At 44.2% G+C, this 16,479-nt stretch overlaps 2 protein-coding genes across 3 annotated transcripts in view; one reads left to right on the plus strand and one right to left on the minus strand.

Annotated features, from left to right (window-relative positions):
* The window catches only part of LOC106610934 (glutamyl aminopeptidase), a 27,077-nt gene extending 16,174 nt beyond the window's left edge, over window positions 1–10,903 (plus strand). The window contains exons 15-20 of one of the 2 annotated variants that reach the window (XM_014210622.2): window positions 8,746–8,819; window positions 8,918–9,022; window positions 9,209–9,379; window positions 9,591–9,731; window positions 9,919–10,000; window positions 10,169–10,903. In XM_014210622.2, the coding sequence (XP_014066097.1) occupies window positions 8,746–8,819; window positions 8,918–9,022; window positions 9,209–9,379; window positions 9,591–9,731; window positions 9,919–10,000; window positions 10,169–10,318 (723 nt within the window). In that variant the 3' untranslated portion in view covers window positions 10,319–10,903. Of the gene's footprint in view, window positions 1–8,745; window positions 8,820–8,917; window positions 9,023–9,205; window positions 9,380–9,590; window positions 9,732–9,918; window positions 10,001–10,168 lie in introns of both variants that reach the window. The other variant, XM_014210620.2, reaches the window with a different exon arrangement.
* Window positions 10,891–16,406, minus strand: rrh (retinal pigment epithelium-derived rhodopsin homolog). The gene is made up of 7 exons (XM_014210623.2): window positions 16,094–16,406; window positions 13,387–13,577; window positions 12,651–12,750; window positions 12,321–12,474; window positions 12,045–12,213; window positions 11,657–11,835; window positions 10,891–11,508 (listed from the first exon to the last, which is right to left on the minus strand). The coding sequence occupies exons 1-7, from the start codon at window positions 16,197–16,199 to the stop codon at window positions 11,403–11,405; spliced, it is 1,005 nt and encodes a 334-aa protein (XP_014066098.1). The 5' UTR covers window positions 16,200–16,406; the 3' UTR covers window positions 10,891–11,402.
* Between the last annotated feature and the right edge of the window lie 73 nt (window positions 16,407–16,479).

The following is a 16,479-nucleotide window of genomic DNA, read 5'->3' on the forward strand; positions in this document are numbered from 1 at the left end:
TTAATTTTTGTATATATATATATTTTTTACAGGTGAATTATGCCCTCCGCTGGCCAACTAGAACACACACAAAATAATAATAATCTTGGGAGTTTGCTCATACAGGTAACTGCCAAAATAAAGGAAACACCAACATAAAGTGTCTAAATAGGGCATTGGGCACCACGAGACAGAACAGTTTCATTGTGCCTTGGCATAGATTCTACAAGTGTCTGGCACTCTATTGAAGGGATGTAACAACATTCTTCCACGAGAAATTCCATAATTTGGTGTTTTGTTGATGGTGCTGAAAAACGCTGTCTCAGACACCGCTCCAGAATCTCCCATAAGTGTTCAATTGGGTTGAGATCTGGTGACAGACGACCATGGCATATGGTTAAGATAGTTTTCATGCTCATCAAACCATTCAGTGATCACTCATCCCTGTGGATGGGGGCATTGTCATCCTATGGAGGCATGGCCATGGTAGCCAAAATAAAGGCCTGCCCATCATAGTAACAGAGCATTCTGAAAGTATTCAGACCCTATGACTTTATCCGTTACAGCCTTATACGTTACAGCCTTATTCTAAAATTGATTAAATTGAGTTTTTCCCTCAATCTACACACAATACCCTGTAATGACAAACCAAAAACAGGTTTAAGATTGTTTATGCACATTTATAAAAAAAAATAAAAAATATGAAATATCACATTAACATAAGCATTCTGATCCTTTACTCAGTACTTTGTTGAAGCACCTTTGGCAGTGATTACAGCCTCGAGTCTTCTTGGGTATGAGGCTACAAGCTTGGCACACCTGTATTTGGGGAGTTTCTCCCATTCTTCTCTGGAAATCCTCTCAAGCTCGGTCAGGTTGGATGGGGAGCGTTGCTGCACAGCTATTTTCGGGACTCTCCAGAGATGTTCGATCGGGTTCAAGTCCGGGCTCTGGCTGGGCCACTCAAGGACATTCAGAGACTTGTCCCGAAGCCACTCCTGCGTTGTCTTGGCTGTGTGCTTAGGGTCGTTGTCCTGTTGAAAGGTGAACCTTTGACCCAGTCTCAGGTCCTGAGCGCTCTGGAGCTGGTTTTCATCAAGGATCTCACTGAAACTTTGGACTGTTCATCTTTCCCTCTATCCTGACTAGTCTCCCAGTGCCTGCCGCTGAAAAATATCCCCAAAACATGATGCTGCCCCCACCATGCTTCACCATAGGGATGGTGCCAGGTTTCCTTCAGATGTTAGGCTTGGCATTCATGCTAAAGAGTTCAATCTTGGTTTCATCAGACGAGAGAATCTTGTTTCTCATGGTCTGAGAGTCCTTTAGTCCAAGCGGGTTGTCATGTGCCTTTTACTGAGGAATAGCTTACGTCTGAATACTTTACCATAAAGGCCTGATTGGTGGAGTGCTGCAGAGATGGTTTTCCTTCTGGAAGGTTCTCCCATCTCCACAGAGGTACTCTGGAGCTCTGTCAGAATGACCATCGGGTTCTTGGTCACTTCACTAACCAAAGCCCTTCTCCCCTGATTGCTCAGTTTAGCCGGGCGGCCAGCTCTTGGAAGAGTCTTGGTAGTTCCAAACTTCTTCCATTTAAGAATGATGGAGGCTACTGTGTTCTTGGGGACCTTGAATGCTGCAGAATTTTTATTGGTATTCTTCCCCAGGTCTGTGCCTCGACGCAAATCGTCTCTTGGAGCTCTACGGACAATTCCTTCGACCTTATGGCTTGATTTTTGCTATGACATGCACTGCCAACTGTGGGACCTTATATAGACAGGTGTGTGCCTTTCCAAATCATGTCAAATCAATTGAATTCACCACAGGTGGACTCCATTCAAGTTTGTAGAAATATTTCAAGGATCATCAATGGAAACAGGATGCACCTGAGCTCAATTTTGTGTCTCATAGCAAAGGGTCTGAATACTTATGTAAATAAGGTAGTTATTGATTTTATTTGTATAAATTAGGAAACGTTTCTAAAAATCTGTTTTCGCTTTGTCTATATGGGGTATTGGGTGTAGATTGAAGAGGGGGAACATGTATTTAATACATTTTAGAATAAGGCTGTAACATAACAAAATGTAGAAAACGGAGTCTGAATACTTTCTGAATGCACTGTACATATACATATACAGCTCTGTAGACTACTGCAAAATTATCAGTTTCTCTGGTTTTACTATTTATAGGCACAGTTGAAGTCGGAAGCTTACATACACCTTAGCCAAATACATTTATACTCAGTTTTTCACAATTCCTGACATTTAATCCTAGTAAAAATTCCCTGTCTCAGGTCAGTTAGGATCACCACTTTATTTTAAGAATGTGAAATGCCAGAATAACAGATTTATTTCAGCTTTTATTTCTTTCATCACATTCCCAGTGGGTCAGAAGTTTACATACACTAAATTAGTATTCGGTAGCATTGCCTTTTTAAATTGGTTAACTCGGGTCAAACGTTTCAAGTAGCCTTCCACAAGCTTCCCACAATAAGTTGGGTGAATTTTGGCCCATTCCTCCTGACAGAGCTGGTGTAACTGAGTCAGGTTTGTAGGCCTCCTTGCTCGCACACGCTTTTTCCAGTTCTGCCCCCAAATTTTCTATAGGATTTAGGTCAGGGCTTTGTGATGGCCACTCCAATACCTTGACTTTGTTGTCCTTAAGCCATTTTGCCACAACTTTGGAAGTATGCTTGGGGTCATTGTCCATTTGGAAGACCCATTTGCAACCAAGCTTTAACTTCCTGACTGATGTCTTGAGATGTTGCTTCAATATATCCACACAACCTCATGATGCCGTCCATTTTGTGAAGTGCGCCAGTCCCTCCTACAGCAAAGCAACCCCACAACATGATGCTGCCACCACCATGCTTCACGGTTGGGATGATGTTCTTCGGCTTGCAAGTCTCCGCCTTTTTCCTCCAAACATAACGATGGTCATTATGGCCAAACATTTCTATTTTTGTTTCATCAGACCAGAGGACATTTCTCCAAAAAGCACCATCTTTATCCCCATGTGCAGTTGCAAACCATAGTCTGGCTTTTTTATGGCGGTTTTGGAGCAGTGGCTTCTTCCTTGCTGAGCAGCCTCTCAGGTTATGTCGATGTAGGACTCGTTTTACTGTGGATAAAGATACTTTGGTACCTGTTTCCTCCAGCATCTTCACAAGGTCTTTTGCACTTTTCGCACCAAAGTACGTTCATCTCTAGGAGACAGAACGCATCTCCTTCCTGAGCGGTATGACGGCTGCGTTTGTTTGTAGAGATGAACGTGGTACCTTCAGGAATTTGGAAATGGCTCCCACGGATGAACCAGACTTGTGGAGATCTAAAAGAAAATTCTGAGGTCTTGGCTGATTTTCTTTGGAATTTCCCTTGATGTCAAGCAAAGAGACACTGAGTTCGAAGGTAGGCCTTGAAATACATCCACGGGTACACCTCCAATTGACTCAAATGATGTCAATTAGCCTATCAGAAGCTTCTAAAGCCATGACATCATTTTCTGGAATTTTCCAAGCTGTTTAAAGGCACAGTCAACTTAGTGTATGTAAACTTCTGACCCACTGGAATTGTGATACAGTGAATTATAAGTAAAATAATATGTCTGTAAACAATTGTTGGAAAATTACTTGTGTCATGCACAAAGTAGATATCCTAATCGACTTGCCAAAACTGTAGTTTGTTAACCAGAAATTTGTGGAGTGGTTGAAAAACGAGTTTTAATGACTCCAACCTAGGTGTATCTAAACTTCTGACTTCAACTGTACATTCTAAAATATTATAGCACTGCCATAATAGAACCTTTAATAACACAGCACCAACAACCCAACCTTGCTGTTTTTACAGAAAATTAAGGTTAAGTATGTAACCACGGTTGTGTGAGCTATTTGGATCACTCCAATATATTGGTATATTGGTATCACTCTGCGGCGGAGGGATACAGCCGAGGTGAGGATTTACAGATTTACTCCCGCGTACACCTGTGTCACGGCTGGGGTCCGCCCCTATATATAGAACCCATGGCCGCGACACACATTCTCTACATCATTTTTGAGACGCCTCTAGCACCGTAACGGATTGGAGTGATCCATATAGCTCACATACGTAACCTTCGTTTTGTTTCACTATATTGGATCACTCCAATATATTGGTATACCGGTACCAGACTTAGTCGGTGCTAGAGGTACCTGGCCAGCCAGCGGCGAAGTCCCAGCGCGGGACCGAGATGCAGGGGCCGTCAATGTGGAAGGGGGGTCCCAGCACAGTCCCAGGAAGGGGAGGCGATGCCCAGGACCGCTGAACCAACCGCAGAGGGAGGTGCCACATTTACCCGATAGTACCTAGCAAAGGTGCAAAAGGAAGCCCAGCTGGCCGCAGCACAGATATTAGCGAGGGGCACTCCTCTCAGTAGAGCCCAGGATGCAGCCACTCCTCGTGTTGAATGTGCCACCACAGATCCCAGTACTGGCCTGCCAGCCAGGCGGTGTGCTGTTGAAATCGTGTCCACGATCCAGTGAGAGAGCCTCTGCTTTGATATCCCAGCCCCCAGGACTCTCTCACCATAGCAGACAAAGAGCTGGTCTGTTGTTATCACTGACTGTGTCCGCTCCACATAGGCAGCCAGTGCCCTCACAGGGCACAGCATGCCGGAGGGAGGCCCAGACTCCCCCGCCACTGCCGGGGGGTCGTAAGCAGACAGGATAAAAGGGATGTTCACATGCCTGTCTGACAGAACCTTCGGGAGGAATAAAGGGTTGGGGCGGAGAGATGTACTCTTCCCCCCGGGGTCCATCCGGGACCACTCAGAACTTACCGAAAGAGCATGGAGTTCACCCACCCTCTTCATGGAAGTAATCGCTACTAAGAAAGCCTCCTTCATAGAGAGGTGTTTCAGGGAGGCAGTCTCCAAAGGTTCGAATGGCGGCTTTGCCAAAGCAGCCAAAACCACATCCAGCTCGCCAATGAGTGGGTCCTAGCTGGACGCAGGCGACGAACCCCTTTCATAAACCTGGAGAACAAGGGATGGCGCCCCACTGGCCTGTCCATAGCAGCCAAATACCCTCTGTGTAGAGGCTGCTAAGCCCTCATCCAAACGAGACTGCAGGTATTGGAGGACATACTGCACCCCGCATGACTCGGGCACCACCTCAATACCAGTACACCGAGAGCAGAACAACCGCCAGCGCAACTGGTGTGCCACGGTTGTAGCAGGTGCCTTTGCGCTCTGCATGGTGTTCATTACACCCTCCTGTGATCCTAACTTGGTGCCGTTCAGTGGCCAAGCCCACAGACTGAGGTCGGTGTGGCCTTGGATGCCACAGAGTTCCCCCGGCCTGAGACAGCAGGTCCTGTCTCAGGGGAAGTTGCCAAGGTGTCCCAGACAACAGGGACAGGAGAAGGCTGAACCAGGGTTGTCTGGGCCAGTATGAGGCCACCAGAAGCAGATTATGCTCTGCCATCCTGGTCCTGTCCAGCACAGCCTGGATCAGGAGAAAATGGGGGAATGCATAAAGCTCCAGGCCTGGCCAATTGTGAGCCAGAGCATCCAAGCCCAGGGGCCCTGGTGGCTCTGACATGGAGTACCACAGGGGGCAGTGTGCATTGTCCAGGGAGGCAAACAGGTCCAGCTGCGCCCCCCCGAACTTGTCCCACAGGTGCTGCACCACCTCGGGATGTAGGCTACAGTCCCAAGGTGGCGGGCCCTCCCTCGAGAGCATATCCACTGCCACATTCAGGATACCAGGTACGTGCGCTGCGTGTAGAGACGCTAGACTTCCCTGAGCCTAGAGAAGGAGCTTCCGTGTCATAAGATGGAGGCGGTGGGACCTCAGTCCACCCTGATGGTTGCTGTATCAACCACCACTGTGGTGTTGTCCATTCTCACCAGGACATGTCTTCCCTTCAGATGTGGAAGGAAAGACTGCAGGGCCAGCAGTACAGCTCTGACATCTAGTGTATTGATGTGCCTGCCACTCCAAGTGCATAGCCAACAGCCGCTGGCCGACCTTCCCATGGCCACACCCCCCAGCCGATCTGGGAGGCGTCTGTGCTGACCAGCTCCCGGCAGCATATCCTCAGCATCTCCACCTGACCTGAGAGAAAGGAGTGACAGCGCCACCTCAACAATGCCCTGAGGCACTGTGTGGTCACCCGCATCTGGCAGTGGCGCTTCGGGTGCAGCCAGTGGGAGTTGAACCACTGTTGAAGAGGCCGGAGATTGAGCAGGCCCAGGGGAATCAACAATGAGGCCGCCATCAGCAAGCCCAACAGGCGTTGGCAGGTTAGGGCAGATACCACTCACCCCTGCCGAAAGTGGTCGAGGCAAGATAAGATCGCCTGAACCCTTCTGGCGGGCAGGCATGCTCTCATGAGGACTGAGTCCAGTTCCATGCCAATGAAGGCCACCCTCTGGGTGGGCGTCAGATGACTCTTCTTGTCGTTTACAGTAATGCCCAGCCTGCCGATGTGGGTCAGGAGCATGTCTCTGACAGGACCTGGGTCCTGTTCGGGGCACAAATCAACCAATCGTCCAGGTAATTGAGGATCAACAACCCTCGGGGCGTGAGAGGTACCAGGACAGCGTCCATGCATTTTGTGAAAGTGCGGGGTGCCAAGGAGAGGCCGAAGGGAATAACCATGAATTCGCAAGCCCTCCCTTCGAAAGCAAATCAGAGGTGCTGCCAATGAGCTGGGTGAACAGGAACATGGACGTACGCATCCCTCAAGTCCAGTGTCACAAACCACTGGTCCCGGGACACGGCCTGCAACACACAGGCCAGGGACAGCATGTGGAACCTCAGTACCTTCAAGTACCCATTGAGGTTGCGGAGGTACAGAATTGGTCGAAACCCTCCATCTCTTTTTGGGACCACAAAATAAGTGGAGTAGAACCCACCTAGCCGTTCTGATGTCTCGATCCTGCGGATGGCACCCTTGTCCAGGAGTGATGAGATCTCCAGCCACAGGGTTTTCTTCTTCAGGGGGTTGGCACAGTGGTGACACAAAGGACCCTGAAGGATGGGGGGCCGGCACTGGAATTGGAGTCGGTACCCCAATGGATGCACACGAAGTCGTAGTGTGACGCTAACGAAACAAAAACACGACAAACCACGGGTGGAAGACACAGATCAACCGCGCGCAGCGAGTGGAGCACCCAAGAGGGGCTGGCCAGCTGCTCCAGGCTGCAAACAGCCAATTAGTATACTTCCACGTAAGATATTACACTTACCAGTGACTTACCAAGCGAACTTCAGAAAGATTGTACCTCAAGTCATACGGACGTCCGCCGAGAAACTGAAAGAGAACGTGTGTCGAGGCCATGGGGTCTATATATAGGGGCGGACCCCAGCCGTGACACAGGTGTACACGGCAGTAAATCCTCACCTCGGATGTATCCCTCCACCGTGGAGTGATACCAATATATTGGAGTATCCAATATAGTGAAACATAACAACTCAACTATTGACCCAATGCCTGCAACGCAACAATTGGGTCATCAAAACAACCCAGATTTATTTTTTGTGTAACTTACATCTTAAAGCCATGCATGCAAGAAGCTTTGACCTTTCTGGTGCACACACATTTCTCCGTCCTCAGTTTGATTGAAGGCCTCAATCTGTATTTTTGCCTTATAACTGATTGCTTCTAGAATGATAGAAGTAACAACAGTATCAAGATGAGCTAGCTACCACTAGTTCAAAGCAATTCAAATCTAATTGTTACAAAGAATGAATGGGCTACATTTGAGAATACATGCATTTGCTCACCTTATCAATCTTGTAGACAATACACTCATTTATCACTCTAAAAGTTGTATTAGTGATTGCACTACAACTATATTTCCAGGGTGTTGTTGCATCCTCCTCCTAGCTTTTTTTCAACACCACGGGTTGGGGAAGAGTATCTATCCATCTGCAAAAGTTAAGTTTTACTGATGTCATATCAACTCATGTTGTTGCTACCTTAGCTTAGCTGTTGTGCCAGCTAACATGCTACTGAACCTGGACACTAACATATTGACATGCGTATTGGTCTTAAGACAGCAATGTAGCTAGCTAGCTATCACAATAATTGTGCAAAAATATGATAGCTAACGTTATTTAGCTAAGCGCTGGCCAGTCAGTGGCGCTGACAGATTGAAACTGGTATCAACAAAATGTTTCACTCTATCCCATAAAACGTGACATTGCTAACTAGGCATAATTTAGCTAATAAAATGTTAAAGTTCATTAGGAAGTCTAATTAGTAAGTTAGACACTCACAGGACAACTGGTAGCTACCTAGCTAGATTGCTTGGTTTCCATTTTCCAACAGATGTTTCTAATCCCCCTGATTGGTCATCAACGGTTACTGGTCTTGGAACTTGTTGCCATAAATTCAAGTAGAATCTTGAGAGAATTGTCTGCCAGAAAAAAACCTCTGGTGAACTGTTTGCCACTAGTGCCAATAAATATTATTGTTGCCAAAGGTTTGCAGCAGATTCACCACTAGTGACAAACATTGCAAACTTTTGGCAACATTTTGTGGCAGACTATTTAGTTGCATCAAATTTGCCTCAAACCTGCGGGAAGTTAGCCTCAACAAATATTTTTTTAAGGGTTACTTTGTCAGTTACCTGTACGTATGAGATAATAATATAAACTAGTGAATAGGTCTAAAACATGTCCTTTGTTTAGCTCCAGGTCCCTGGTGGGGTGTTTTGGGGGATACTCCCTAAGGAAGTTTCAGGAATAGACTAGTCATGTCCAGTCGCTTATTTCCCCTACAGAAATTATTCCGTGAGCATGTGCAGACTATCTCCAGGCAGCTGGGATGGGACGACAAGGGAAGCCAGAGAGATAGGTAAAACAAGGAGAGACAATCTACTTTATTTGATAGATCATGGGTGTTTTTGCTGGATATTGATCGTGAACTGTATTGTCTATATGGGTTTTGTATAGGCTGTTGCGTGAGACAGTCCTGGGAATTGCTTGTCAAATGGGCGACCAGGAAATGCTAAATGAGGCATCTGTTTTATTTGACCAATGGATCTCAGGAAACATCAGGTAAATATTAGTCTTGAATTAAATCATTAAATGACACATGATCTACTTACTAATCCAGCTGCAGTACATGCTAATGTTAGGCCTAAACTGATGGACACAACTAACTACTTTATTAGCATTCCTATTCCTAAAAGCATGTTTATCCCACTAAGCCCTAATGATAACATGACCTTTGACCTCCAGCAGTGTTGGGGTGAACCTGCGCCTGTTGGTGTATCGCTATGGCATGAGGAACTCAGGCACTGAGGCGAAGTGGAACTTAATGTTTGAGAGGTACAAAACAGAGACCTTGGCCCAAGAGAAGGACAAGCTCCTGTATGGATTGGCATCCGTGGAGAACATCACTCTTTTGTTCAAGTAAATAAAAAACATCAATTATCTTTATAAATTATTTTTACATGAGTTATTCAAAATTGCTTTTAAACATAATCCAGTGAAAAGTTATTACTAGAACCCCAGTACATTTGTTGGTATGAGTGTGCAAAATTGTTTCTGGCAAACATTTAAGTTTATTTAGCTAGATATGACTTGAGATAATGCTGCTTGTTAGAATTGTGTTGTTTTTCAGCTTACTGGAGGTTTCCAAAGATGAGAGTATTGTGAGGACTCAGGATCTGTTCACTGTGGTCCAATATGTCTCTCTGAATCGCTACGGCAAGACCATGGCCTGGGACTGGGTCACCCTCAACTGGGACTACCTAGTGAACAGGTGAGCCCATTCTCTGAGTCACTTGTCTGAGTCTGAATGGAGAGTTACTGAGTCCAGAGTCATTGAAGTGATAGTGACTGAATGGAATGCTGTAAGTCAATTTACTGAATCAGTAGCAACTGAGCCTAGAGTGAATGAATCATGTAAATACTGTGACAGTTTTCAATTTCCTTTTGTTTTGTTACAGATACACTATCAATGACAGGAGCCTGGGGCGCCTGCTGACCAGAATCAGCACCACCTACAATACAGAGCTACAGCTGTGGCAGGTTAGAACAGGGACATTCTACTCATAGAATTAGAATAAGTAAATCAAACAATATACCACTTAAATTGAGACTAGCACTGGTGTGCTTGAATTTCAGATTGACCGTGCTCTATGTTGTGGATTGTGTCTTTTTATGACTGACTGTGTTGACTGTGTGGTTGTGTTTTAGATGGTACACTTTTTCAAGCTGAACCCTAATGCCGGGGCTGGGGAGATGCCTAGGCAGCAAGCTCTAGAGACAGTGAGGAACAACATCGAGTGGGTCAGGAGAAACAAGGCAGAGATCAGCTCTTGGCTGGAGAGCAATGTCGCCTACTGATGACATCAGGTCAACATAAGACTAATGAACTCATGCCTAATCCAAATAAAAAACCTTCATGCTGTTTCCATTCATTCATTAATTAATTCAACAGCAGTGAAATCACGCCACAGGACTGCCTTTCTAAATCAAGAATCAAGTCCCTCTGTCCTGATGTGCTGCTGTGCTAATCAAACACTTCTGATGTGATTGTAACTCAGTGAGCCACTTTATCTTTACTCAAGTGGAATCACTTTACAGTACTTAGTACCTTTCTTGCATTACCTACAGTATATTTGTTTTAAATTAAGGAAGGACAAATAAAAAAAACATTTTGACACACAAATATTTCATTTCTTATTAAGTGCTTGGAAAGAATTTGAGATGTCATATCCAAATAACCATGATTACTTTTAATCTCGGGTCAGATATATTGATCTATATGTACAGATGTATTTCTAAATAATGTTTCAAACAATGCAAAGTTTACAAATGTATATACTTTGTAGAATGTAGAACTGTATTAGAAAAAAAGAAGTGTATATGCAGTCTGGATGAGTGTTGCCACAGGAAAGAAAATAAAGAAAGCATAATGTTGTACACAAACATACTTTATTGTTTGTTTATGCTAATATTACAGCAAAGTAAAACACATCGGGACTACAATGGCTAGAATGTCATAAAAAGAGCAATTTACATGGTAAATCCCAACATATCAAAATAAAATCCAGTTAATATAGAAGCACCTACCCACGTGGTCCAGAAACACTGGTATTGGACAGACTCTTCATTGATGTACAGCAATGTAGGGCAAAGCTGTAAGGTTGATGATGTCTAATGTGTCTCTAATTACATAAAATGACTTTTGTATATTTTGAGGTACCTATAAATAATGGGTGACTTGGTATGTACCTCAGTACTCTTGAATTTAGTATTTTCCAGTTCTCTCATGACCACTGATAGGGTCTAGAAAGCTTGGTAGGGTGGGATCTTTTAAACTTGCTTACACGTATCCCATCCTCTAACAGTATACTCAATGACAAGTGTAATCAAAGAGTTTGGGGGAATAAAATCATCATAGAATGTAACATCTAGCAATCCTCCCTCATTGGGTCAAAGGGAGCTGGGAAATCGTCATGGGAACCTGGTTGTTGATGGTGATCTGTTGTCGGGTTTGACATCGGAGCATTCCTGTGATCGCTCTTCTGAACCTGAATAGAAAGTCCACAAGGACAGGACGTTAATAGGTTGTAACTACAATACAGTGTGTACCTATACTGTAATTACACTTTAAATACACAGGTATTATGGTCACTTACTCTAAAGTGGGATCAACAAGAAGAACGGGCGAAAGCTTACTTTTTGTTGGCAATAACGTAGATGCAGGGGTTGTAGAAGGTGGAGGACTTGGCAAAGAGAGGACCGATGATAGCCATGGGAGCAGGAATCTTTTTGGGGTCCCCAAAGGACGCCCATAGGCACACTATGGAGTACGGCGACCACGCCACCAGGAACATGACAATCATCACTATCGACATCTAGTCAGCAACGACAGATCAGAGAGAAAGATTCATGTAGATGTAATATACTGTACATAACCTTCTGCAGATTGTTATAACCATAGAATCCTAGAATCCTGCGTGTCAGTCAAACTGTGAGGTTAAAATGGTCCATATTGAGAGGCAAAGCTGGGCTAGAAGAAGAAACATGTGAACACACAGGACTGGATGGAGAAACACTGGCTTACCTTAGTCACATCCATCTGGTCTGACCAGTCCATGTTAATGCTGTCCAAGCGGTTGCTGGCTTTGTATCTCTTCATGGTGACAGACACACTGTAGTAGCAGTAGAACATCATTGACAAAGGGATGAGGAAGTTCACAGCGATTACTGCCATGGTGTAGGAGACAAAGCCCCTGGAAAAGAGTCACTGTATATGATTAATGACATAATATTCATTTTATCTTCATGCCATATAATCCTTGAAATGACCCAAAGTTATTTTAAGAACGTCCCAACTCACGCATCATTATTTCTCCAGTTGATGGTGCAGGTGGCACCAGTTGGGTCAGGGGCATAGCCGGCCCAACCCACCACGGGCATGGACGACCAAAAAACTGCGTTGAGCCATGCAGCCAGAATGAGGAGTGTGTATGAGCGGGTGGTCATCTTCTGCCCTGGAGAACAGTAGGAAAAGCAGGGAAATGGTTTAGCGGTTATGCAGATGTTTTAGGCTCTTGTCAGTTCACAGCGATTAGCCTATCTTTTACCAAGCCAATAGTAGCTACTACCAAGAGACTACGGACAGATGAACTACAAACCTCCATGGAAAGTAATAGAAGACTGTAAATACCTATGTCAGGTCTACAGATGGTTAGATAGCGGTCAATGGCCACCACAGTCAGCAGTCCAATACTGGCCATCCCAAAGAAGATGTTCAGAGCTGCATAGATCTGGAGGGGAAAACAGTGAGCAGCATCCCTCATTTCAGAATCTGTTTAGCAGGATTAAAACATTGGTTTCACGTGGTCTGAAATCAAAGAACAGGTGAAATTGAGTGGATACTAAAGGAGATTAAGAGGAAGTCTGTTTACACTATTGAGATGCAACTTGGGAGCCCTCAACATAACCACAGACTGGACTTGGGCCTCAGTCAGCATATCTAATCAGAAGGCCATTGTCAATTTCACCAGCCCACCTCATGTCCAATATATGGTTCTCAAACTGAAGGCTTCAGCCCCAGATTAGTGTCACATGGCACCGAATTCCTGATTTCACACAGCACCTCCTAAACATCTTAATCTCAGATCATTAGAGAAGTCTAGAAAATGTTCTAAGAAATGCTATTTTTGGCTTGGCCATGTGAGGTGTTAAACACTGTTGTACTGAGGGGCAGTTCAAACCAATCCAGCAAACGTTAAGTCCGTTTTCCTGCACTTGATATAGAGTTAATATAAAGCATATGAAGTTTGCCTGATTTTATTTCGTACATTTTCATAGTGTACAAATATTTTTTTCTTCAAGTTTTACAAATGGCAGGTTCATTCAAACAGTACCATTGACTACCACAGTGGGCTCATTACACCTACCTGACATCCAGTGTAGCCAAACTTCCAGCTCCCGTGGAGGTCAGAGGCAGCAGACATGGGATAGCCGATGCCGGCCACTCCAATGTCAGTGAAGGCCAGGTTGATGATGATGGCATTGGTGGCATTTCGCAGCTCCTTGAACTTGACAAACATCACCAGTACCACAATGTTGCTGGCCAAACTGATGACACCTGGTGAAGAGAAACCTAAGCTTGAAATGTTTATGTTTTCTGATCAGGGCCGGACTGGGACAAGAATTCGGCCCTGGTATTTTATCCAAACCAGCCCAGATCACTGGGCGAGCCACCAAGCTAACGACTTAGGCTATTTTGCAAATTAGGGCCTGTCATATGTGTTACCCTGTCAACATAGGACTACAGAATTTACAGATTATTTTAGTTCAATAGAGATGAATTAGATACATCTTTATGTGCACTAATTTAAATCATAGGCTAATTAATTTGGGGTTCAACAGCTGAGGAAGTAGAAACTCAAAACATATTAACTAGATTGCTAACTCTAAATATAATACCCACTGCTAGTAGCCATGTATTCATCCAACAGTAAATGTAATGTCCTAAAAAAACGTTGCAGTTGTAGGCTATTACCCGTGAGACCTACTGGCCTCTGCCCTCCTAATAGCCATTGCGCATTTTGTGCACGCTTGCAGATCCATATCTCAAAGCCAAATCAAATATCTTGGTTGTAAAATAGTTGCTATTGAGCTGAATATTGAAAGTTGAGAAGCTTCCAAAGCCATGTTTTTCCTGCAATTGCATTTAGAAATATTATACAATCAGAACGCATTTTTCTCGAGCGTATAGGAGGAGGTGAGTGCTTCACTCATCACAGCAGCAGGCCCCAGCAAAACAGGCACAGCGGCAGGGCAGACACTTTCATTACAGGAATCATGAGGATAATGCACTTTAAACAAAAATAGGACATTTTGAGTGAGGTGACAATGTAGAATGTGCTCTTTCTAAGTTTATCGGCAGCAACTTTCCGTTTCTTATTATCCGTTATCTTGGCTGTCTAATTGATGACAGAGTCGGAGCAGGTCTCTTTGCTAATGCCGCGTCTAACTTTGAATGTGAGTTTGTGTGTCACGTCCTGACCAGTAAAAGAGGTTGTTTGTTATTGTAGTTTGGTCAGGGCGTGGCAGGGGGTGTTTGTTTAGAGTGTTTCGGGGTTTGTTGGGCTATGTTCTTGTTAGTCTATTTCTATGTTAGTTCTAGTATGTCTATTTCTATGTGGTGTTTATTGGGTTGACCTTCAATTGGAAGCAGCTGCTCCTCGTTGCTTCTAATTGAAGGTCCTATTTAAGAGGGGTGTTTTTTTCTATGGGATTTGTGGGTAGTTATTTCCTGTTTTGTGTTCGTGCACCTGACGGGACTGTTTAGTGTTGTTTGTTATTTTTGTATACGTGTTTCTTTTTGTTTTCCTTCTTTAATAAAATAAGATGAGTTTACACGTTCCCGCTGCGTTTTGGTCCAATCCCTACGACGCCCGTGACATTGTGTGAGCTCAGAAAACCGATCATTCGAAGGCTCATTGTATATTATTATAACGGAGAAATTTAGCAAAAATCATAAAAAATGATCTTAACAGGCCCATGGCCTGCTGGCCGTGTAACTGTTTTCATTTTCCATTTTTTACAACCAGCCCAACCAACAAAATAATGGTCCAGCCCATCTGACATCTTGCAGAATGGCCAGATGGCCAATCCACCTCTGTTTCTGATAAATGGGTGTTAGCCTACTCAGCCTACTCAATGTAATGGCTCTGGTGTCATCTTTATTATTCCCGGAAATTGTCCCTTCTGGTCCCCCCCATAAAAAACACATTCTGTTCTTGTGAATCAGACTAGAATCTCAGGCCTAGCTATACCAGACAGAGCAGCGATTCAAGTGATGCTTGCCCAACAATAGTTGAGCAAGACTGTTTCACAGGTAAATTAATGCCAACTCATGGGGAAAACTTATTTCAAAAGGCCACACTTGCTTTGTAGGCCTACTTGTTACATAATGACACCAGCCGCCTGAGCTGTAAGAGTGTGCCAGAGCTAGACTTGCCTCTTATGAATGAAAAGGACTGTGTGGGGTGGGCCTCATTGAGAAATGCTAACAGCACCCAGAGACAAGAGACAGCTTTGGCCCACACACACTGATGAAGTGCAGAGGTCATGTCAGGTGATTTACCATACAGAGGGGAGAGAGGACGAATCTATTTGACAGCTGCACCTTTGCAAAAAAATTACCATTTTGGTTTCCCAGTGATACCACTGCTATAGCAATCATCAATCCATGTTGAAGTATCTCTCAATCACTTTTATAGATTGTAACAGTAGTATTACATTTTATGACTAATATTCCCTCATAACTTGTCACACCAAGGGAGAGACACTACAAAGGTATATTATTCAGTCAGGCATGAATGAAGAGTGTACAGTACTGTATAAATCAATCAAAGAAGACATCACCAATCCATCATCTAAAATCTATCACAGAGGGAGATGTTTTATCATCACAACAATTATGAATTATGTTGGAAAATAATTATAATAGCAGTTACAGTAGCTTATAAATAAATCTGAGAAACACATAAACACACAGAAAAACATGACAAACAAACGACAAAACGCCATTACCTATCCTAAAATAATTCAGTTGATTGACGGTGTTGTGGAGGCTATGCAGTGCATTTGTACCTGCAGTGATAAGGTATGCCGCCACTATGTTGTGCTCCAATTGTGAAAAGGCACTCTTTCCTCCATAGGGAATGACCTCCCCTGTGCTGTTGACTCCAGACTCCATTCCAGTGCTTCAGTTGCCTCAGTGAAAAACACCCTATAAACTAACAGTGAAATAATAGGAATCTTCTACACCAGCAAGATACCTTCCAGATTATTTTCGAGTCCACAGTAAAAAAGTGGTCCATGCAAAAGGATGGGAGCCTGTGAATAAGAAAGCTGAAACTAACGCTACCTCTCCTCCAAATACAAAGAATGAGGGAAATTCTGGAAAGTTTTTGAGTCTCCGAATGGTGTGTGTGCATGTACGCATGTGCGTGCATGTGTGTTGGGGAGTATTAAAG

This window comes from Salmo salar, chromosome ssa09 (assembly GCF_905237065.1).
Source record: "Salmo salar chromosome ssa09, Ssal_v3.1, whole genome shotgun sequence".
NCBI classification, from domain to species: Eukaryota; Metazoa; Chordata; class Actinopteri; order Salmoniformes; family Salmonidae; genus Salmo; species Salmo salar.